At 37.3% G+C, this 23,201-nt stretch overlaps 1 protein-coding gene across 1 annotated transcript in view; it reads right to left on the reverse strand.

Moving 5' to 3' along the window:
* Positions 1-23,201, reverse strand: part of LOC132546582 (MAM and LDL-receptor class A domain-containing protein 2-like) — a 154,458-nt gene that overhangs the window by 24,004 nt on the left and 107,253 nt on the right. Inside the window, exons 122-150 of the mRNA XM_060210303.1 lie at positions 22,918-23,048; positions 20,769-20,853; positions 20,121-20,240; positions 19,609-19,758; positions 18,743-18,861; positions 18,414-18,578; positions 18,179-18,269; positions 17,576-17,725; positions 17,327-17,461; positions 16,774-16,905; positions 16,532-16,665; positions 16,038-16,158; positions 14,129-14,269; positions 13,724-13,989; positions 13,286-13,376; positions 13,011-13,148; positions 12,337-12,599; positions 11,773-12,004; positions 10,916-11,038; positions 10,589-10,716; positions 9,866-10,001; positions 8,844-8,996; positions 8,545-8,703; positions 8,162-8,283; positions 7,471-7,561; positions 7,042-7,182; positions 6,487-6,748; positions 2,129-2,135; positions 916-1,135 (exon numbers count right to left, since the gene is read on the reverse strand). Coding sequence (XP_060066286.1) covers positions 916-1,135; positions 2,129-2,135; positions 6,487-6,748; positions 7,042-7,182; positions 7,471-7,561; positions 8,162-8,283; positions 8,545-8,703; positions 8,844-8,996; positions 9,866-10,001; positions 10,589-10,716; positions 10,916-11,038; positions 11,773-12,004; positions 12,337-12,599; positions 13,011-13,148; positions 13,286-13,376; positions 13,724-13,989; positions 14,129-14,269; positions 16,038-16,158; positions 16,532-16,665; positions 16,774-16,905; positions 17,327-17,461; positions 17,576-17,725; positions 18,179-18,269; positions 18,414-18,578; positions 18,743-18,861; positions 19,609-19,758; positions 20,121-20,240; positions 20,769-20,853; positions 22,918-23,048 — 4,206 coding nt within the window. The remainder of the gene's footprint in view (positions 1-915; positions 1,136-2,128; positions 2,136-6,486; positions 6,749-7,041; positions 7,183-7,470; positions 7,562-8,161; positions 8,284-8,544; positions 8,704-8,843; positions 8,997-9,865; positions 10,002-10,588; positions 10,717-10,915; positions 11,039-11,772; positions 12,005-12,336; positions 12,600-13,010; positions 13,149-13,285; positions 13,377-13,723; positions 13,990-14,128; positions 14,270-16,037; positions 16,159-16,531; positions 16,666-16,773; positions 16,906-17,326; positions 17,462-17,575; positions 17,726-18,178; positions 18,270-18,413; positions 18,579-18,742; positions 18,862-19,608; positions 19,759-20,120; positions 20,241-20,768; positions 20,854-22,917; positions 23,049-23,201) is intronic.

The following is a 23,201-nucleotide window of genomic DNA, read 5'->3' on the forward strand; positions in this document are numbered from 1 at the left end:
CAAAGTCGCATGTGCCGTCCTGTGGACATTTACCAATATTGACTGTGATATCATCTAGAGCAATATCACCAGCATAGCGAGTTCCTGCTACGCCTTCAAACACCAACGACGACCTACCGGCATTCTCAATGTGGACCTGAGCATACTTCCAACCAAGTCCTTGGTCACCAAATCTTGTCCAAACCAAGCTGGAGAGACTAGAGGAGTTGGTGTAGATGTTGAAACGATTAACATTGGCACCATACATGTTGTACCAGAATTTAAGACACAATCCTTGAGAGCCAATGTTGAGGATGGGGCTCAGCAGTCTAGCTGTATCATTATTGTGTTTCCCTGACACCTCTATGTAAGCATATTGTCCATTAATGTTGCGCAGTGTGTGATCAGTGACGGGCCCTGTGTTTGTCGAAGCTGTGGAACCTCTATGAAGTGACCAATCAAAACTGTCTGTTGGGTCCTGTTGCCAATTACATATGCCATGCTCAAAGTTACAGTCCAGTGGTGTACTGGGGTAGGCAGAGGGAGAAGGTGACACAGTGTTGGCTACAGTTGTAGATGATGGCTGAACAGAACATGGATATCCAGTATAAGCCACATCATCAATGGCAAAATCTCCAAAATAGCTTCCACTGAAAGCACCCTCAAATATTATGTTAAATTCCTTTGACATTGCTGGTATAGACACAGTAGATTGTTTCCATACATTTCCTTGGTTGCCAGACAGGGTCAATCTCAAAGACTTGGAATGAGCTCCTGTGTTCTGCGTATACACATTCATGGTTCCAGGACCAGATCCAAACATGTGGTACCAGAACCTTAAACAGCTGCCAGAGGTTGGTGTCAGAATATCACTCACCAGCCAAGCAATCTGTTTATTTGGGCCCCTCTCAGAGGTCCCTATGTACATGTAATAACCAGATGATGTGCCTCTAGTATGGTCTACACTTGGTCCTGTCAATTTACTGGGGGTATCATTGTTATCTCTCAACCAATCAAAATCATCCACTGTTACTGCATTAGTCCAGCCACATGTATCTTGTTCAAAGTTACAGAATCCTACTGTAGGACAATTGCCATCTGAGATATACAAATCATCAATAGCAATATCACCTGTGTAACTGGAACCTCTGACTCCCTCAATCAGTATATTGTAAGAATTCTGGTTGGCAGCCAAAGTAACTGTGCCTCGTCGCCACATGTTACCCTGATTTCCATTTCTGGTCCATATCTGTCTGGGGAATGATCCATTTATCTGGGTGTACACATTCAGAGATCCAATACTTTGGCCATACATGTGGTACCAGAAGCGCAAACACCGGCTGTTAGATCCGCTATATAGTGGGCTCTTTATGATTGCTCTATCATTCTGTCTCTGGGGCGCTGAACTTTCTATGTAAGCAAAATGGCCAGAATTGGATCCATATGTATGGTCAAAAGCAGGACCAGTACCCCTTGAAGCTGTTCCATTACTTCCAATTGTCCAATCAAATTCGTCTGTTACCAGCTGAGTCCATCCACAGAAGCCAAATTCAAACCCGCAACCTCGAACGGGCGGGCAGGGTCCTGCAGTAACATTAAAGTCGTCGAGAGCAATATCACCTAGATAACCATTACCAACATAACCATGTATGGAGAGGTGATAATCCGAGGAGCTAATGATTGGACGCTGGGCATGGAGCCACTTGTCTTGCTGAGTGCCATTACGTGAGAAAAAGAGTGTGCGTTTGGTCTGGGTTGTTAAAAAGATATCCAGGCTTCCCATAGTGGGACCAAACATGTAATACCAGAAGGAGAGACAGTGACCTTGGTTGTCTGTAGGGGGCAGTGAAGGGCTATCTAAGATAGCTACTTGACCCCTTCGTCGTGGACTAGATGTTTCAATGTAGATGTAAGAGCCATGTCCTGTAGTGTGGTCATTAGGTGGCCCAGTACCAATACTGTTAGTGGAACCATTGTGACGGCTCCAGTTAAAATCATCGTCCATTGCTTGATTCCAAGAGCAAAAACTATTGTCAAAGGAGCATGAAATGTTTGGAAGGACAGCATTAGGTTTACAGTTGTCAAAAGTGATGTCATCAATGGCGATATCAGCAGTGCTTGAGGCAGAAAATCCACGAGCAGGTAGAACCTCAAACCTAATCATAGTCCCGTTGTTGACAGCTCCAAGCATTCTACCAAGATATGCAGATCCCCTGTGCCAACCAACACCTCGAGATCCACGAATGGTTGTGAGCACATGTTCGGTGTTGTTGACATACGCCGCCACAACAAGTGTGCCAACACTAGAACCATACATTGAATACCAGAAGTGAATTTCACAGGAGTCAGATGTACGGGGGAGGACTGGACTCTGCAGGACTGCTTTGGAGTAGAACACACCCCTTGTGCCCTCCACATAGATATAGTGACCTTGGGTGGTTTTAAGGCTGTGGTCCGCAGATGGACCGGATGCTGATGCTGTGTTAGCCGCTCCATTGTGAACTGTCCAGTTGTATTTGCCTGTGCTGATATCATTCCATCCACAGCTGCCCGTTTCAAAGTTACATGGTCCACACAATCCCTCATCTGACCCGTCAGTACAGTCAGGAACGAAGTCACATACCTTGGCCTGGGTGATACAGGACTTGTCCTTGGTACACATAAACATGCCTACTCCACAAGGACTAACGGTTGGAATTGTTGGCGGGATGGTGACCCCGTTTTGGAAGGTCTGACTAGACTTCTGACATCCTGAACTAAATACAACATCATCAATACCAATAATGCCATAATTGCCTTGACCTCTCACTCCCTCTATAAGAACTTGAAGATCAGATGTCCCTTGTACGTGAATCATTGCTTTCTCCCAAATGTTTCCACGGTTACCACTCCTTGACCAAATTTTCGACAAGTTATTAGAACTGTCTCTGAGATATACATTGAGACTTCCCATGTTTCTGCCATTCATATTGAAGTAAAAGGTAAAGAAACAGTTGGGACTAGAGTGCCAGACTGGGCTCATTAGGACAGCGTTGTCATTAGGTCGCCTAGGAGCATATGTTCTTATGTACAAATAGCCACCTGAAGCAGTTCCTGTTGTGTGATCAGCTGTTGGTCCAGTTAGTGATGAAAGAGGGTATCTTGTTCGATGTATTGTCCAATCAAAAACATCCTGCTTATCTTGTATCCAATCACATGTACTAGAGTCAAAAGAGCATCTGGATGTTATGTTCTTGCATGCAGTCAGAGATTCGTCACTGCCATCCCCACAGTCATCAGTATAGTCACAAACTTGACTTTTGTCCACACAGGCTCCACGGGTACAGCGGAACTGAGTTACAGAGTCACATGTCGCTTGAACTGGAGGCAGAGCACAATTTATCATAGACACATCATCAATAGCAACATCTCCAAGTACAGAAAACCTTCTAGTTGCTCCGAACTCCACTTGGAAAGGAGAGTTGATGTGGCCGATATCCACGGTCTTCTGAATCCACTGATTGCCATGGCCACCTGTTATCTGCCATAAGGAGGTTCTACGACCATTAAGGTTAAGGTCAACAGACAGCATTCCCACTCCTGAACCATACATGTGATAATAGAAAGACACCTGACAAGTGGCCGCTGACCGCTGAAGGACAGGGCTGGCAAAGAATGCTTTGCTATTCATTTTACCATTGCTTGCATCTACATACATGTAGTGACCTCTGGCAGTACCCAGGGTGTGGTCACTTGATGGTCCAGTGTTGGCTGTCTCTGTTCCATTTCGTTGTACATCCCAGCGATATGAACCAAAACTGTTGTCAGTCCATCCACATAAATTTTGTTCAAATGTGCAATTTCCACAAAGCTTCTCATCCGTGCCATCAGAGCAGTCAGTGATGAAGTCACACACTTTAGTGGCAGCAATTTGTTGATTACCACAGTTGAATGGGTGTGCAGTGGAAGAGGCTGAGGTGCAAGCCCCACTGGTTAACAAGAGGTCATCTAGGGCAATATCTCCATTTGTCCCTGCTCCCACGATGCCTTCAAGAGTTAAGGAGTAGTAACGTAAACTAGTCACATTGACGCTGGCCTGAAGCCACCTTGTACCCTGGTCTCCACTAATGCTGTAGATTTTTGTGTGAGTAGATGATGTATCCAAGTATAGATTAAGACTGCCCATTTGTGAGCCATGCATTAAGTACCAGAAAGAGAAGCAAGAGGCCCTAGTAGGTCGAAGGAGGCCTGATGTCAGCCTTGTCTTGTCACCGTTCTTTTGTGGTGCAGATGACTCCATGTACACATACCATCCTGAAAATAATAAATATTATTACTATCATTTCATGAATGATACAAATGCCAAATGAAATAAGTCAAATGTAAGATTATTTACCAACAAAAATCATTTTGTATCAGTGTAATCTTTATCATTAGTATCATGTGCTATCCATTTGAGGCAAATGATGAGTACTACTCTAGTTATGAGTTTAATGGGTTTACCTAGAGATAAACAAGTGAGATCTATAATAGTTAGTACCTTCCCTGGTTACCATGGTAACTTAGTGTTCTTCAGTGAGATCTATAATAATAAGTACCCTCCCTGGTTACCATGGTTTCTGTGAGATCTATAATAATAAGTACCCTCCCTGGTTACCATGGTAACTTAGTGTTCTTCAGTGAGATCTATAATAATAAGTGCCTTCCCTGGTTACCATGGTTTCTGTGAGATCTATAATAATTAGTACCTTCCCTGGTTACTATGGTAACTTAGTGTTCTTCAGTGAGATCTATAATAATTAGTACCTTCCCTGGTTACCATGGTTTCTGTGAGATCTATAATAATTAGTACCTTCTCTGGTTCCAAGGGTATGATCTACAGATGGTCCTGTTTGGACACTAGTTGTGTCACCTTTGTTTCTCAGCCAATCAAAGTCATCAAGAGATCCTTCAACATTGCTCCAGGCACAGAGATTGGATTCAAAGTCACAATCTGCAGGGCCAGGACAAGGTCCATTCCGTATTGCGATGTCATCAATGGCAATATTTCCAGTTTGCTGTCGTGTTGTCGCCTCAAACACCACCTGTATCAGACAAGGTTAAACCATCAACAATCTATCAAGCAAAGGTCAAATATTCAATCATTATTTTTTATCAGTTGCAAACTTACAATCCGTTTTCAAACAATGAGTCAACATTTTTTATCTGAGCAAGTCTTCTGCAAAAATGTTGTGATAACTAATACAGTCAAACTTTGATGTTTTGAAGTTCAAGGGACTACCAAAAAAACTTTAATGCATTGAGATTTTGAATCATACATGGTTGGATTATATTGAGGTTTTCATGTTCATGGCTATATACAGCTGATGACACAATATTTCTACCTGAACAAACACAACAGAAACCAAAACAAAAGTCTAAATGAAAAGATGCATTTTTTATCTTTACACAAAAGATTTTCTTTCATGAAGAGAAAACATTAGTTAAAATAAAAATCGACAAGAAATTGATCCTTCATGTCATAAAGTATATACACATTTTACAGGTCATTTTTAAATGAAACGACACACAGCATTAAAGTGGTCTTCACGTGCTACAGTAATTATTTTAAGACTGATACATAAATGTTATAGGCACTTATGAATTTAAAAGAAAGCAAATTAATATCATGATGTATTCTATCCAGAAACGACAGCACTAACATCGTACATCTTCGGTCATAGATAATTACAAGAGTTTGCGCCAATGTTCTAATGACAGCTAATCTGAATCAATAAGAGAATGCATGACTGACAGATCAATTACTGTGTTTCTCATGCTGTCTGGCTTAAAACTGTGACTCTTTAGGAATAAGTGAAATCATGATACAAGTGATAGGATTTCCTCTGGTTATTTTCCAAATTCCGTAAATTTGACCTAACTAAATGCCATTACTACAATGGCGGCAGTGGACATCACACGACATCCGATTATCTTTGATTACATGTCATGGCTTGTAAGCAAGCAATTAAATTTTAATCAGTGTCCAGTCATTAATTAACCTCTTAGCACAGAGCTAATGATAGTGGGCAATCGTAATCCCTTTTTCAGGTAGCAAGCCTCGTGGAAATGTGTGAAATTTTGCTGCAGGGCAAAAATACCTATACAGTACACGTAAATAATTTCTTCGAATCATGAGGTGTCAATAACTATGTTATCATAGCTTGCAATCTGTGAAAAAAACTTTGAAATCAGAAAGTTCAATCTATAAAACTTTGATTCATAAGGGGTTCAGTTAGCAGTAATATATAGGAATAAAATTTTGGACTTAACAATACATCTAATAAATTCTAATCATTGAAGTTCGATTCATAGAAATTTGACTGTATCTAAAAAGATTAGTGAAGCAGAATTGAGTTTTACTTAACACAATAGAAGTATGATGTTACATTATTTTTGAGAACCACAAATTGTATTCTAAATGGTGAGTCAGTATTGTCAGAACTACACTTGACCGTGAATGGTGAGTCAGTATTGTCAGAACTATACTTTACCTGGAATGGCGAGTCACTATTCAATGTTGCCTGAGCTACTCTCCACATGTTTCCTTGGGTACCTGATCTCAACCATATTGCAGGCTTTAGCCGACCCTGGGAGAAGAGGCGAACAGCCAAGGAGCCAGTACCGATTCCATACATGTTATAGTACCAGGTCAAACACTGGCCAGTGGTGGCTGGATAGGATGGGGTCAGCAACCTAGCTTTATCTCCACTAACTTGGGGTGCAGAAGACTCAATATACATGTAGTAACCTGGCAAGATAATCAACAATACGGATGAAGAAAATAGATCAAATATAAGTTCAATTTTTTAAAATTTCAAATCCTTTAGAAGTAAATACAATTATTCTGGAAATATCACTATTGTAATATAAAGTCTCCTTACCAGTTCGGTGAAAATAGAAGCTTCAATTTTATTGAGTTAAACAGACTGCTCAAGAAAACTATCTTTTAAGAAAGAGGTTCATAATATAAGCCTGAGTGATACTAAAACTATATTTCTTTATGGATAAGGTGTTGGATGATAATATATCACTGCCCAGTACCTTCATTAGTTCCATAAGTGTGATCTGACTGTGGGCTAGTTTGGACACTTGATGTTCCTCCGGATGTTCTCACCCAATCAAAGTTGTCTGTGTTGTCTTGGGAATATTGGCATATGTCGGAAGACTGGAAATCACAGGTATCTGAAATAATTGAAAGTGCATGTTCTCATAATCTGCCACTTATCATGATTATGTGTATAAACCATCAAAACCAAAGTCCTGGATGTACTTACAAAAGGATGAAGCTGATAAACACAAATAAACTGTATGGAAGTATAACTTACAGGATTTAACTATCAGTTAAACATGCTGTATGGGAGGTTGTATCTTACGGGAAGAACTGATCTGAGAATGACTAACATGATAGATATTTTTCACATTTACAGTGTCGGACTTGGGGTTTAATTGAAGATAATACGTATATCTTACTGGAGGTGGGACATGGGCCATCATTGACTGAAATGTCATCAATAGCAATATCACCAAGGTAACTCTTTCCTACAACTCCTTCAATAACAACCTGAAAGTAAGAATAAAACACATCATTTTAAATATAACCTTATGTATTGTTCTTAAACATCACCCTATGTATTGTTCTTAAACATAACCCTATGTATTGTTCTTAAACATAACCCTATGTAACGTTCTAAAACATAACCCTATGTAACGTTCTAAAACATAACCCTATGTATTGTTCTTAAACATAACCCTATGTAACGTTCTAAAACATAACCCTATGTAACGTTCTAAAACATAACCCTATGTAACGTTCTAAAACATAACCCTATGTATTGTTCTTAAACATAACCCTATGTAACGTTCTAAAACATAACCCTATGTAACGTTCTAAAACATAACTCTTTGGCTAATGATACATTTCTGGGAATCATGACACATATTAAGTAGTGCTAACATCAACAACACATTTTCGCTGTAGGCATTGTTATATACTGTAACATGCTACATATATTGAATATAACTAACTGCATTGTTGTGATGTAAACTAGTTACATATAATGACCATGCTAAGAATCCTAACTGAGACCTGAGCATTATTTACTGGAATACAAACAACAAGGATAAAAAGTGGCTGGCACTCTTTCTGTTATAAATGATTTACCTGTATACTGGCTTGTGGTGATGGAGAGGCCAGTGTTTCTGGTGTCATGTACACAGATGCAAACTTCCAGAAGTTACCCTGGTTTCCAATCTTCGTCCATATTGGATTTCCTATATTTCCACCTGTTTACAGTAAAACATCAGAGTAATGTCAGGTTTAATAACATTTGTTAAACCACAAACTTGATGATTGTTAATAGCTGTTCATCAATCATACCCTAGAAGCCTTATTACACATATTTTTCTATTCAAAGGCTTCTATTTCTACTAATGCCAAATCATTAATTAAGTTGTTCTATCCATTCATTCACTAAACACTAACTCCTTTGTTCAAAGATATTTACAATTATGTTTTTGTAAAGAAATGTTGACTTCAATACTTACTTTGTTTAGCATATATGTTAAGCTTGTAAACATCAGCCCCAAACATGTGGTACCAGAACTTGAAGCACTTCCCACTAGTCATTAGAATCATACTCTGACTGGTCAAACGAGCTGTATCATTTCTATGACGACCGGAGGATTCGATGTAAGCATAATATCCTATTTAGAAAAAAAAATTCATTTAAATAAGATAATCAAATCAGCAGTTGTTTAAAATAAAATATGATTGACACAAAATTTATTTTCTTCATACCATCAATCCAGTTACAAAGCATGATAAAATTATGACAGAGATTTACCATTGGTACTTCCTGTGGTGTGATCAGCTGAAGGTCCAGTGCCAAATGACGTTGTATGACCTTTGTGCAGTGTCCAATCAAATATGTCTGCCTTGTCCTGGTTCCATGTACATAAAGTGTTCTGGTCAAAGTTACAGTCGTATACACTAGGGGCTAAAACAAATGCAATGACATTTGGTGAAATTCATTATACAATAACAAGGCAACAACAAATAAGAGAGATGTAAGTAAGTTGTACCAAGTCACAAAAAATAACCAAAGGGAGACAACTGTAGTGAGATTACAACAGGCAGAGTTTTGGTGAAATTAATTATAATTAATAACAAAACAGGAGACATGTAAATTGCACTAAGTCAGAGCAACAACCGACAGACAGAGGAGAATTGATAAGCTGTTGCGAGGTCACAGACATAGTTTTGGTGAAACCAGGATACAACAGTTGAATCTAAGGTAAACAGCTTACTTAAGTCTAAATGATCATATATTTGTAGTACGGGACTATGGCGGTTCTTACATCTACAGGTATAAAATAGTACAATTGTATGTCACAATGTTTATAGTATGTGATTGTGACATCTGAAGTACATATATACGTAACACTTGTGCTGCCTATCAGCAATGCTGACCCTGAAAGACTATTTTTTACATTAAACTCATTCTTGTTGGAAACTTGGAAATGATACAATCTGTTCAATATTATGTAGAAAACAAAACGTGAACACTGATGGCTTAATAAAAATCCCAATCTGAGAATGTTTTTGCAGCTGCTTATTATTTGTGTACACAGTAGAACACAAGTTATTGTATCAAAACTTTTTAGTTTGAGTGAGCGGGCAACTATACAAACTTTTTCATTCAGACCAAGTAAAATCACCATTTTCATTCATTTATTGCACATACGGAGAGAAAAATGCCCGCAAAAGTGTCACCAAACTTTCCCGCTGTGATTTGGAATCACAAAGACCTCCCTGATTTAAGGATTCAAAGGATGACACATATGAATTATCACAGTCTAAACTTACGGTAAGTGACAGTGCTAACAACAGCAGTTGTCGGTATTGTTGTAGTCAGGTCACTACAGTGTCCTGGATTAAGAGCGATATCGTCGAGGGCAATGTCACCTTGGTAACCAGTACCAACTTCTCCATCAAATGTCACCTTTTAAAAGAAAGATCAAGAAATCCACTGTTTACACAAGGTAGTTTATCTATACAATAGTAATTAACAGACAAGATGACTATCACACTGTTTACAATAGCTAGTGTATCTATACAATAGTAATTAACAGACAAGATGACTATCACACTGTTTACAATAGCTAGTGTATCTATACAATAGTAATTAACATACAAGATGACTATCACCCTGTTTAAGATAGTTGGAGTATCTATACAATAGTAATTAACAGACAAGATGACTATCACACTGTTTACAATAGTTAGTGTATTTATACAATAGTAATTAAAAGATAAGATGACTATCACACTGTTTACAATAGTTAGTGTATCTATACAATAGTTATTAACAGACAAGATGACTATCAGACTTTTCACACTAGCTAGTGTATCTATACAATAGTAATTAACAGACAAGATGACTATCACACTGTTTACAATAGTTAGCATATCTATACAATAGTAATTAACAGACAAGACGTGATTATGTGATTTATTGTGCTAACCTTTCTTTATAATTCAGGAGACACAACAGTATAAGATGTAGAACCTTTAGAGAAGTATACATACTTGGTAGCTAACTGTGCTGTTGAGATCCACTTTTGCCTGTCTCCAAACATTACCCTGGTTATGAGTGGCATTCCAGACTAACGCTGTCCCAGTAGATGCAGGTTGGTACACACGAAGGACACCAATATCTAGTGAATAGTTATACTTGCAATTAGTTCCAAAATAAAATGGCCATCAATATGTAATGGAATCATTCTTTTAGGCATGAACCATATCAATAAACGGTTAAGGATTCATTATCTCTTAAGTCTGTAAAGACTAGATTTTTGATGCAGCATATCCCACAATAGGGAGACAGAGAATAACTATAGAATGATTTCTACATACCTTTACCATACATATGGTACCAGAAAGTCAGGCAGGAAGCCGGACTGGCAGGGAAGTATTGGCTGTAAAGCCAGGCTCTCTCCCCAGCTTGGCGTCCATTAGCTTTTACCAACATGTAGAAACCTTAAACAACAACGGTTGTGTTCCATCATATGATTTTCACACCTGTTTGTAGACATAATCACTACGGGGGATGGAGGCACAACATCCCTAGATTAACTTTCGGTGGCAATTGCGATGAACTAGTCGTGAATCCGCTAAGAGTCCAGGTAATAAGTACAAAAGTGCGAGTCCAACACGGCAGTTCTTCCATAAACTGGATGTTATTACAGAACGTTAACATGGGCACCTAGAGCCGAAACATATAAACAACGCTCCGCAATAAACATCCAGTATTCAGAAGAACTACTGTGTTAGAATCACTCCTTTGTACTTCTACCTGTTTGTAGACAGTTTATTAAGTAGTTAGTATTTATAGGAGGCTTGGCATAACCAGACAGACAGACAGTCAGACAGACAGACAGACAGACAGACAGACAGACAGAGGGACAAGCTAATTACTATAGACAAAATTGGAAACATGCTTTATCATTTCACAGCTGTAGGTTTATTGAGACAGATTAGATTACTATATTTTGAATTTAACACCTTTGTTTGCTCAGTGGCAGCGATTGGATTTTTCCAATAACCACTTGTTAACTCTGACTAAACTTAGAACAACCGGAAACGGATGATTACATTGGCTAGCACACCTTTCTTTTTCTGTAAACCTCTCTATGTCATGGCCTTTCACTTACAAATGATTTCAGGGTGACTGTTTATGGTGGACAGTGTAGCATAGATTTTACCAGACTTACCTCTGTCAGAGTTGGTGGTATGATCTACAGAGGGTCCGGTGTTACGAGTTATAGTACCACCTGCCGATCTCAGCCAATCAAACTGATCACCTATACGTGTGTTTCCATACCCACATGTGTCAAGTTCAAAGTCACATGTGCCTATAGGCTTGCACTTTCCAGCAGTAATCCTGACATCATCAATAGCAATATCACCTTGGTAACCATTGCCACGAACTCCTTCAAAAATTATCTAGAAAACAGATATCAAATTGTTATTAAATTGGGGATGAATCATCTATTAAGAACTTAATACATTCACCTGTATATATCATCTGATGTGATATTATGTTTTTACTTTGAGGGGTAAATATATGTACAAAATAGAACTTTTGACTGTTTAGGTGCAAGATCAATTCAACAATTTAAACAAAGTTATACATAAAATCTTAATGTTAATGAATTGAGTCATCATTTAGAACAATCTAGGCCATTTATTTGATTTTCATGCTGATGTTCAGATCCACAATCCAAAAAGTTAACACTGATGATCACATAACTATTGTTCTACACTATGTTACATACACGGTAGTCAATGGTCTGAGTCAACTGCACAGTGGCATAAAGCCATAGATTGACTTGGTTTCCGGTCTTAGTGAAGATGGTAGATCTTGTAGACGAACTGCTTGGCTGGAGATACACGTTAAGAGTACCCACATTTTGTCCATACATATGGTACCAAAAGTGCAAACATTCTGATGATCCAAGGGGTGTGAAGTTGGGACTGATAAGACGAGCTTTGTTTCCCATCACTAAAGGTGAAGAAGCTTCAGTGTAGATATAGTAACCTGCAATAAAATAACAAAGGTGTTTTTAAGAGGCATAATTTCATTTAGATCACATCAATATTACCTATGCTGGGAGTAAAACCTACCATATTGATACTTGTGGGATCTTTGTGTTGTGTGTTCTGAAGTTTGACCATATATTTAAGAATATTATCTATCAGAATTTTTAGAGTACAAGATCTACCATATCAGTGTTGCGTGCATATAAATTTGACCAGAGTTTAGAGAGTATGACACACCATATTGTCTCTGTGTTGAGGGTATATAGGTTTGGTCAGAGTATGACCTACCATATTGTCTCTGTGTTGAGTGTTTGTACGTTTGGCCAGAGTTTAGACAGTATGACCTACCATATTGTCTCTGTGTTGAGTGTTTGTACGTTTTTGCCAGAGTTTAGGGAGTATGACCTACCATATTGACTCTCTGTTGTGTGATCGTAGGCTGGACCAGTTCCAGTGGAGGATGTTCCATTTCTATCTCTGGTCCAATCATAATCATCTGTTGTATCTTGAGTCCATCCACAGAAGTCTGCTTCAAAGTCACAAATGGCTGCAGACAAAGCATCAGTATTTAGAAAGATAATGAAATGTTCCAAAACCTACAACACCAAACTAAATATCAAATAGTCAAAAGCTTAGATTTGTTTTGAACATTTCTATAAACACTTTTAATTGACTTCCTTTTACCTGGAGCAGGACAGGGTCCAGGGACCACAGAAATATCATCCAAAGCAATGTCACCTTGCCAGCTAACTCCAACCATGCCTTCAAATACAATCTGAAGGAAAATAGGAAACATAGAGACTTGGCTAGTATTCATAAACGCATACTCGTTAAACACAATTTGTGGGGGAAATAGGAAACATAGAGATTTGTCTAGTATTCATAAATACTAAGTACTCATTACTCACAATCTGTAGGGAAAAATGTCAAGCTCAATTAGAAACCCTTAACACAAACCTCCATCATATCATGAATGAATTAAGTGTTTGAAATATGTATAAATTCAAATAAAGATAAAATACAAAAAAGTCTTTAATACAGTTTGTAAGAGAAAGGTTCCAAACCTATAAAACAGCAACCTCATCACCCAGGCCTTTTAAATACAATGGTTAAATGATTTACCTGATATGGTTGATTGCTGATGATTGTTCTCTGCCCCTTCTTCCAAACATTGCCTTGTGTTTTCGAGCGTGACCAGACCAGAGAGAGGTTGCCTACTTGGGGATGCTGTTGGTATACATTGAGGGTATTTACATGGGCCCCAAACATATGGTACCAGAAGGTCAGGCACACACCCTGGGCTGAGGTCGGCTTCTGGATACCAGATGTGATCCTTGCTTTTTCACCAGCATGCCGAGGCGAGGAGGTCTCAATGTAGATGTAAAATCCTATCCAATAGAAGGCAGGCAAGCTTTACATATATAATTCTTTTGTCAAGATGAGGAAAATTGCCCCACTAAATTAAAGTTCTTCAAAAAAAATGGTGATCAATATTAATTGTTGAATTTGCACACTCAAGCGTCTCACCTGTTCCTGTTGTATGGTCTCTGTCAGGGCCTGTTCCCATAGTGGGAGATGACTGATTGGTCAGTGTCCAATCAAAGTCATCAGATGTTTCTTGGAAGTAGCCGCACAGTCCAGATTCAAAAGTACAGTTGAGATTGAAGGCTGGAACATAGAATTAAAATGGTAATTCTACCTACAGTTACATACATGTGGACTTATGAACTGCATTGTTTCTTTATAGCTGCATACTGTTTTACCTTTACCAACATCACACATGTAGACAAATTAATATTAACTTATGTGATGTTATAAAACCTTTCACACATTTTTCTGTACAGACTTACAGGTACATTTATGTATTAAATATGTAGCTATACAAACACTTGATATGTTAGTATATTTATCAGGCAATTCAAATCATATATACAACATAACAGTATTACACTTTTAAACTGTGTCGTTTCAAAAGTCCAAAAAAATAAATAAAGAAATCTGATTAACATATACTGATTATGTTACATTAATATAACAGGTTTAAGCTAAGTAAAACACTGCTGCACAGAAATTTGAAATTTGTATTCCTTTCTTTCTAAGGAAAATGAGAACCATTAAGATCCAGCATTTTCAAAAATAATTGATACAATGTCACCATTGAACATTTATAACCACCACCCATGTAATACTTGATATTATAATGTTAAAGACAGATCTAAAAGAAGAACTAGTAATGGTAAGAAGGGTAATATGGGTAAGGATAGCTAAGTACATAACCTACTACTCAAGTCAAAGTAGGGGAGTTAATGATTAATAAACAACTGTCTAGGTCCAGGTAGGGGAGATAATAACTAATAAACAACTGTCCAGGTCCAGGTAGGGGAGATAATAACTAATAAACAACTGTCCAGGTCCAGGTAGGGGAGATAATAACTAATAAACAACTGTCCAGGTCCAGGTAGGGGAGATATAACTAATAAACAACTGTCCAGGTCCAGGTAGGGGAGATAATAACTAATAAACAACTGTCCAGGTCCAGGTAGGGGAGATATAACTAATAAACAACTGTCCAGGTCCAGGCAGGGGAGACAATCACCAACTAAAAATTGCCCAGGTCCAGGTAGGGGAGATAATCACTAACAAACAACTGCCCAGGTCCAGGTAGGGGAGATAATAACAGATGAATACTGACATGTTACCACATCTTTCAAGGATCAACTGGCAATTCTGAAATAATTTGGCTCAGGAATAAAAAAAGAGATAACTGACACCAGTCTGAACATTACAATAATGGCATTATATATGACCAAAGAAAGGTGATATGACAGATATATACGATTATTCCAAACAGCTGACAATGATAATAAAAGCAAGCCCTGAAAGGCATTACAGGTCAATAGCAGCACCTTTATAGAAAGCATGCAGCGCAAAGTAAGCTTTTACATGTAATCTAGCTTGTTCCGTTACCTACAAAATTACTGCCTACACCTCTCTTTAATAGTCTACTAGCTGCAAGAACAACCATCATTCAGGTGTTGTTATCAACAAATACTGACATTAAAAAAGTTCTCACTTTCGAGCTAATATTACAATAGCGCTAAAGTAAACAGTTGGGTGACCTGTCTCTTACACTGTGTAAATACTAGATACAATTACATTACAGCTTGATCACCCAAATCAGCATTAAGATCAATAAACTTATATAGCTTGAGATATCAACAGATTTCCTATTTTCAATGTAACAAACCTGATGAGTCTACATTATTACAATTTCAGCACAATAATGGACATTTCCACATTTCCTTATGACAATGTATGGACTTTTAGAGTGATTGATAAGTCACTTAAACCTCCCATATTTTACTCATCAAACACAATCTGAAGTCAGTTAATTCGTGTAAGCCATTAAGACAATATTACTATCCTGTTTACCTACCTGAGTTGTTTACAATCTGTGTAGGATTGCAGGCTACATACTTCACATCATCAATGGCTATGTCTGATTGGGGAATTCCTGAGGCTTGGAAGGACTTGGATGGCAGAGCATCAAATTGAAGCTTAAAAAAACCCAAAATGGCATTTGATAACACTTGATAACATGCATAGGGAAATAAAACTGAAAAATAAGTAGAAATAGAAAGATACAGTATGTCAGTTACACTTGTTTATAAGTCATGGCAGTTAAGATAAATGTAACATACTTGTATTTATTAAGCCTTCTATGAATTTCCTCTCCCTACAGACATACATAAAGATAAAAAAAAATTAAACAAGTGTTTTCAGATGTGTTGAATAGTGTTTAGATACTAAATGAAACTGTTTTAAAATAAACAGATTTTAGTCATTTTGAAACCTGTGATAAGCATTTGCATCACGAAACTGAAATCCTCTTCAATAACTGAATTTGAAGAAACAGAACAGGATAGAAACCTTGTAGCCAGCAGGAAGAGTGCCAATGTCAGCAGTTGCCTGCTTCCATCCATTCCCTTGGTTTCCAGTCTTGTACCAGATCACTGTGGAGTCTGTTGGTCTATTAGCATTGACAACACTCAGCTGAATGTTTCCTGCAGCAGAAACAGAATCTTCTACATCCAGATCTGACAGAACCAAACAAAGCAAAAAAATTAATAATATGTGGGTAATATCTGTGTAATTGTTGTAGAACAACTTACCTGCTGCTATACCGTACATGTGGTAGAAGAACTGGACTTGGCAGCTCGGTGCAGTTGGTCCCAGAACAACAGTTGTCATCTTAGCACGACTGTAAAAAGTGCCTGATGATCCTTCTACCAGCATGTAGTAACCTAAATCAGGAACAAGACATAACCCTTATTAATGATCAGAGATTCATCCCAAAATAGGTTTACGTTGGAAAATAATCTAGGAGATTTGAGAGTTGTGCATTGTCACATTTAAAAGATTCTGCACACTATCTATCTTAATACAATATATGAAAAATTGACTGAAATTGAAATATATTTACAGTACTTATTCTAGAATAACAAACTAACTATTTATTCAGAATGTGAAAAAGTTGAATAGGAACTAACTAAAGTGACTATTAATTTTGATTGGTTGGTTACACATGTCTGTGTATCGTCCTATTGCTAGGTGACATCTAATTGACAGTTGTTGTTAAGTTTAATTCAAGTTAACTCCATCAATACCAGACAACCATTTAAATGACCTGTGAAGCTTATTGGGGATGATACTCATCATATTTACCATTTGGCGAGTTTGTAGTGTGGTCCCCTTGTGGTCCTCCTGTCCCAGGTGATGCTCCTTGGAACCTATGCCAATTGTAGCGGCCAGAACTGGCATCACTCCAACCACATTGGTTAGTCTCAAAAGTACAAGCACCTGTAATGACAAAATCATTGCTACAGCAAATGCTATTAGCTTCATCAATGAAGAAAAATTTATACATAAATGAGAACCATAAAATCACTTTACAAGCAATTAGTGTGAACCTACCACAGTTGACCTCATCAGAGTTGTCAGAACACTGTGTGATGAAGTCACAGACCTGGTTCTGATTAATGCACTTTCCAGGACAGGCAAAGCTACCATTACCACAGGGTCCAGGTGTGGTTGCTGGTCCTGGTGTACCCGTCACAAGTGGTGCTAGTAAAAAGTCATAGTTATCATCACTAAGCAGTAATTACCAAACAGATCTCAGACTTTTTATTTATATCAAACAGAATATTCTAAAGTTTAACAATAATCTCATTAATTTTGAAGGAATAATTGAAATGAATGTGTGTAAGGTGTTGAAACTGATATTTACTATTTTTAGTAAAAGACCTTAATCTAGAACTGACAGGTATTAGGGAGTTTGTTGTATTTATTCAATCTAACAGTGACCTTGACCTTAAACCTTCATACCTGAAAAGACATTCGAAGCTAGGACTCTGAGTAAAGAATCCTAATTTTTGCAATTTGATTTTGGAGGGCTCAATGGATTTGTCTCAGTTTGGGTTTTGGATTTTCAAGTTATTACATGAAATCTAAGAATGCTCTGGGATTCTTACAATACATCAAGCCATACTTATGATAGAAATCTAGATTAGTACTTACTGGAAGATGGTATACATCCTGGGGTCATAGACAAGTCATCCACAGCAATATCGCCTTGGTAACCCTGTCCCGTCACACCTTCTATCACAACCTGACATCAGAAACATACAGTAAAATTTACACATCCCCAGTACAGTATTAAGTGATGCACAAAATATTTAGAAGTATTTAGTGGCATGCTATAGATTATTTAAGATATGTGTCTACAACAGAAAACTTCTTAAGCCTGTCTTACTTGGAATGGACTAGATTCAAATATGGGGATGTCCACTCTCTCAAAGAAGTCTCCCACATTGCCTGTTTTCTGCCAGATAATTTTCATGGGTCCGCCCACTGAAGTGCGTGTGTACACATTCAATGCTCCGATGGTCCTCCCAAACATGTGATAATACATGCGAAGCTGAAAAATGAAATATTCACAATCAATAAAAGCACATTATATTGGATGCAATGATTATAAGTATCAAGCAGAGTAGGCTGCATTCAATTAAAATGACCAACTGTGTATGCTGTGTTGGATAAATGGTCACAATTTATCATCACCACTCCATTAAAGTGACTCACCGTGCATGCCTGATTTTGACCTGTAGAACTGGTCACTACTCCTTTAAAGGCAGGGCTGACAAGTCTTGCTTTGTCGCCTGGTTTTCTAGGCCTTGATGACTCGATGTACATGTAATAACCTACAAAAGACACAAAGAGATGTTTTATATCAATAAAAAAAACTGAAACACCCTACATATTATATTTACATCATCCCCCAAAAGTTGACCATGTTCTCTTTATCTTTCAAAATATTTTATTGAACCAAAAGATTAACAGGCTTAGGGCAAGAAGTCAACATTTATTCTGATGTCAACATATTATGAATATGACAATATATGTAATGCAATCCTCAAGTTCAGTATGTTACCTACAATTTACAATTGCACAAACATTTCTGTATTTCTGTGTGCACGTAAATCTTTTTGACAGTTTACTTTTTAAATTTTTTTCTTCAAATAACAGAATGTTTCAATAATACACTGTGTAAAACTAACAGGCATAAAAAGCATAATGTAGAGGTATTATTGGAAACATTTCTTTACACTAGGAGTTACATCATACTTTGTTTCCTGACAGTGTTAATTTCCTTCATAAAACTTCATTTACAATGATTTCTGATATTTGTTGATTCCAAGTTTTACATCAGAATAAGTCTAAGAAGTAGCGTGTAAAATGAAGGACAAACATAACCCTGCCTTAAAGTGTAACTCAGTTGTGAGTTGAATGGTGATTAAATAACAGTATGACAATGATTCGTTATAGTGTAACTCAGTTGGGAGTTGAATGGTGATGAAATAACAGTATGACAGTGAGTCGTGAAAGTGTAACTCAGTTGGGAGTTGAATGGTGATGAAATAATAGTATAAAAATGAGCAGCTAAATACCTGCTGCAGTTCCTCTAGTGTGATCTCTTGATGGCCCTGTACCGTAGGAAGCTGTGTGGTCTGTTGCTCGAGTCCAATCAAAATTGTCAGTATTATCTTGTGACCAAGAACAGAGACTAGTCTCAAAGTCACACCGGGCGTGGTAGGAAGCTGTAACAACCAAACCATGATAATGTATAAATCTGGTAACACATATAACATTCATGTTGTCTTCCATATCATACTGCAGTCACAGGATTGAGACAATGGGACATGTTAAAGATTTGGGCATGACATTACCCAAACTTGAAACGGAAGCTTGGATTAAATGAGCAACATGGCCACTGCTACTGACCAAGCCCAGTCATGTTATAATATCTTATATACTTCTTGTGAATGTCCCAATTAATATTAAACTTTTTGCAACAAACTTTTCTCTCCTTATAATTTAATTCTGTTTCACATCCATTTATGCTTTCAAACATCCTTTTAACTCCTGGAATCAAACAGTTCTATCAGTGAATAATACTTACAACAAGACTGCTCATCAGACGAATCCCCACAGTCATCTGTGAAGTCACAGAGGTCAGAGTTGGGTACACAAGCTCCACGAGTACATTTGAAATGATCGGCAGAACATGTTTGCTGAACCGCTGTAAAAACAGATTTCACCACAAATTTGTAAATAAAACAACTAAAAAATAAGAGGATAACTCTTGGAGTGTTTGTTCTTAAAACAAAAACTAATTCTTGAATGTGCACAATGACCCTTCAATATAATCAACAATAATAAACAATATTACACAAAATTAAGATAAAGCACAAGACGGTTTGACTTCCTGAAAAAAACATTGACAGAAAAGAAATATTGAAAATACAGTGTACATGAAAAACCACATTCAGAGGTGCTGTAATTAGAAAATTGATTCCAACAAGGGGCCGTCGATGACTCCACTTAGTAAAGTTGCCACTAAATATTTTAGGTAAACCAAGAGTGAACAGAGACACGTTTTGGTATTTAACTCAAAAACTTAAATATAAGTTTATTTTGTGTACATCAAATTATTAAAAAAAATAGATTTATTCATGAAAACCTAATGTTACAAACTAGACAATATCTACAAGTAATAATTGTGACCTCAAAACTGTAGAGAATTAACGCAGATATTTTATATACAAACCTGGGAAGTTACAGTTGATCAGCTGCAGATCGTCAATAGCAATGTTTCCTAAATGGTTGAAAGTACGTGTTGCCTGGTATACCAGCTGTATAAAAATAGCACATATAAGCAGATAATCAGAACTGGTATCAAATCTTTGTTCAGTACGAATCAAAACTAAAACAAAAGGAACACTACAATGATGAGTAAAGAAAGATTTCTTCAATTTGTCTGTAAACAAAAGATGCATTCCAATAAACCAGGAAAACCTTCATCAGAGATCAAATTCATGAGAAAATTATGTCTACTTTAATTGCAAAATACAACAGATTGGTTGTATTTTTTTGCACTTAAATCTCCTCTTGTATATATGGTATAAATGTATGAAGATATATTTTCATCTTTCTCCTGAATTATTACTTCAGGTTCCACAGGAAATTCTATAGACATATTTTAGTAAATAAAATAAGTCAAAAACGGCTTCTTGCAGGAATACTGAAATCTGACAAAAAAAACTAAACTCTGACCAGGAATACTGAAGTTATACTGAAATCTGACCAGGAATACTGAAGTTATACTGCAATCTGACCAGGAATGCTGACGTTATACTGCAATCTGACCAGGAATACTGACGTTATACTGCAATCTGACCAGGAATACTGACGTTATACTGAAATCTGACCAGTAATACTGAAATCTGACCAGGAATACTGAAGTTATACTGCAATCTGACCAGGAATACTGAAGTTATACTGCAATCTGACCAGGAATACTGACGTTATACTGCAATCTGACCAGGAATACTGAAGTTATACTGAACTCTGACCAGGAATACTGAAATCTGACAAGGAATACTGAAGTTATACTGAAATCTGACCAGAAATACTGAAATCTGACCACTGAAATCTGACAAGGAATACTTAAGTTATACTGAAATCTGACCAGGAATACTGAAGTTATACTGCAATCTGACCAGGAATGCTGACGTTATACTGCAATCTGACCAGGAATACTGACGTTATACTGCAATCTGACCAGGAATACTGACGTTATACTGAAATCTGACCAGTAATACTGAAATCTGACCAGGAATACTGAAGTTATACTGCAATCTGACCAGGAATACTGAAGTTATACTGCAATCTGACCAGGAATACTGACGTTATACTGCAATCTGACCAGGAATACTGAAGTTATACTGAACTCTGACCAGGAATACTGAAATCTGACAAGGAATACTGAAGTTATACTGAAATCTGACCAGAAATACTGAAATCTGACCACTGAAATCTGACAAGGAATACTTAAGTTATACTGAAATCTGACCAGGAATACTGAAGTTATACTGAAATCTGACCACTGAAATCTGACCAGGAATACTGAAGTTATACTGAAATCTGACCAGGAATACTGACGTTATACTGCAATCTGACCAGGAATACTGAAGTTATACTGAACTCTGACCAGGAATACTGAAATCTGACAAGGAATACTGAAGTTATACTGAAATCTGACCAGAAATACTGAAATCTGACCACTGAAATCTGACAAGGAATACTTAAGTTATACTGAAATCTGACCAGGAATACTGAAGTTATACTGAAATCTGACCACTGAAATCTGACCAGGAATACTGAAGTAATACTGAAATCTGACCAGGAATACTGAAGTTATACTGCAATCTGACCAGGAATACTGAAGTTATACTGAAATCTGACCAGTAATACTGAAATATGACCAGGAATACTGAAGTTATACTGCAATCTGACCAGGAATACTGAAGTTATACTGAAATCTGACCAGGAATACTGAAGTTATACTGAAATCTGACCAGGAATACTGAAGTTATACTGAAATCTGACCAGGAATACTGAAGTTATACAGCAATCTGACCAGGAATACTGAAGTTATACTGAAATCTGACCAGGAATACTAAAATCTGACCAGGAATACTGAAATCTGACAAGGAATTCAGAAATCTGACCAGAAATTGCATACTGAAATCTAACCAGGAATACTGAAATCTCCCAAGGAAAACTGAAATTTTAGGAGTATCAATATTAAATATTCAAAAACTTTAAAGATGAATGGAAACTTACAACTACAGATTATGAAAAATTTTAGGAAAAAAGTACTAAGTAATGAAATTAAAGAAGGTTTTCCATATTACCTGGAATGGTCGTCCCACACGGCCTATATCTACAACAGCCTTGATCCAATGGCTACCTTGGTTACCACTCTGTTTCCAGATGGTCGTATTCTGGCCCCCTTCGGTGATGACTACGCTAAGACTGCCAATTCCTATGAGAAAGGCAACACATACATAATTCAGAACATTTTCTTGAAGTTTGAATTGTCAGTAAAATAAAAGTTCTTATAACATGACCAGGTAAAGATTTGAGTGTGACATTTCAATGACTACATGGTCACCTTCATCAGACAAATGACCAGTGT

The sequence above is a fragment of the Ylistrum balloti genome, unplaced genomic scaffold (assembly GCF_031769215.1).
Source record: "Ylistrum balloti isolate Yb309-2 unplaced genomic scaffold, AGI_CSIRO_Ybal_v1 Utg369896, whole genome shotgun sequence".
NCBI classification, from domain to species: Eukaryota; Metazoa; Mollusca; class Bivalvia; order Pectinida; family Pectinidae; genus Ylistrum; species Ylistrum balloti.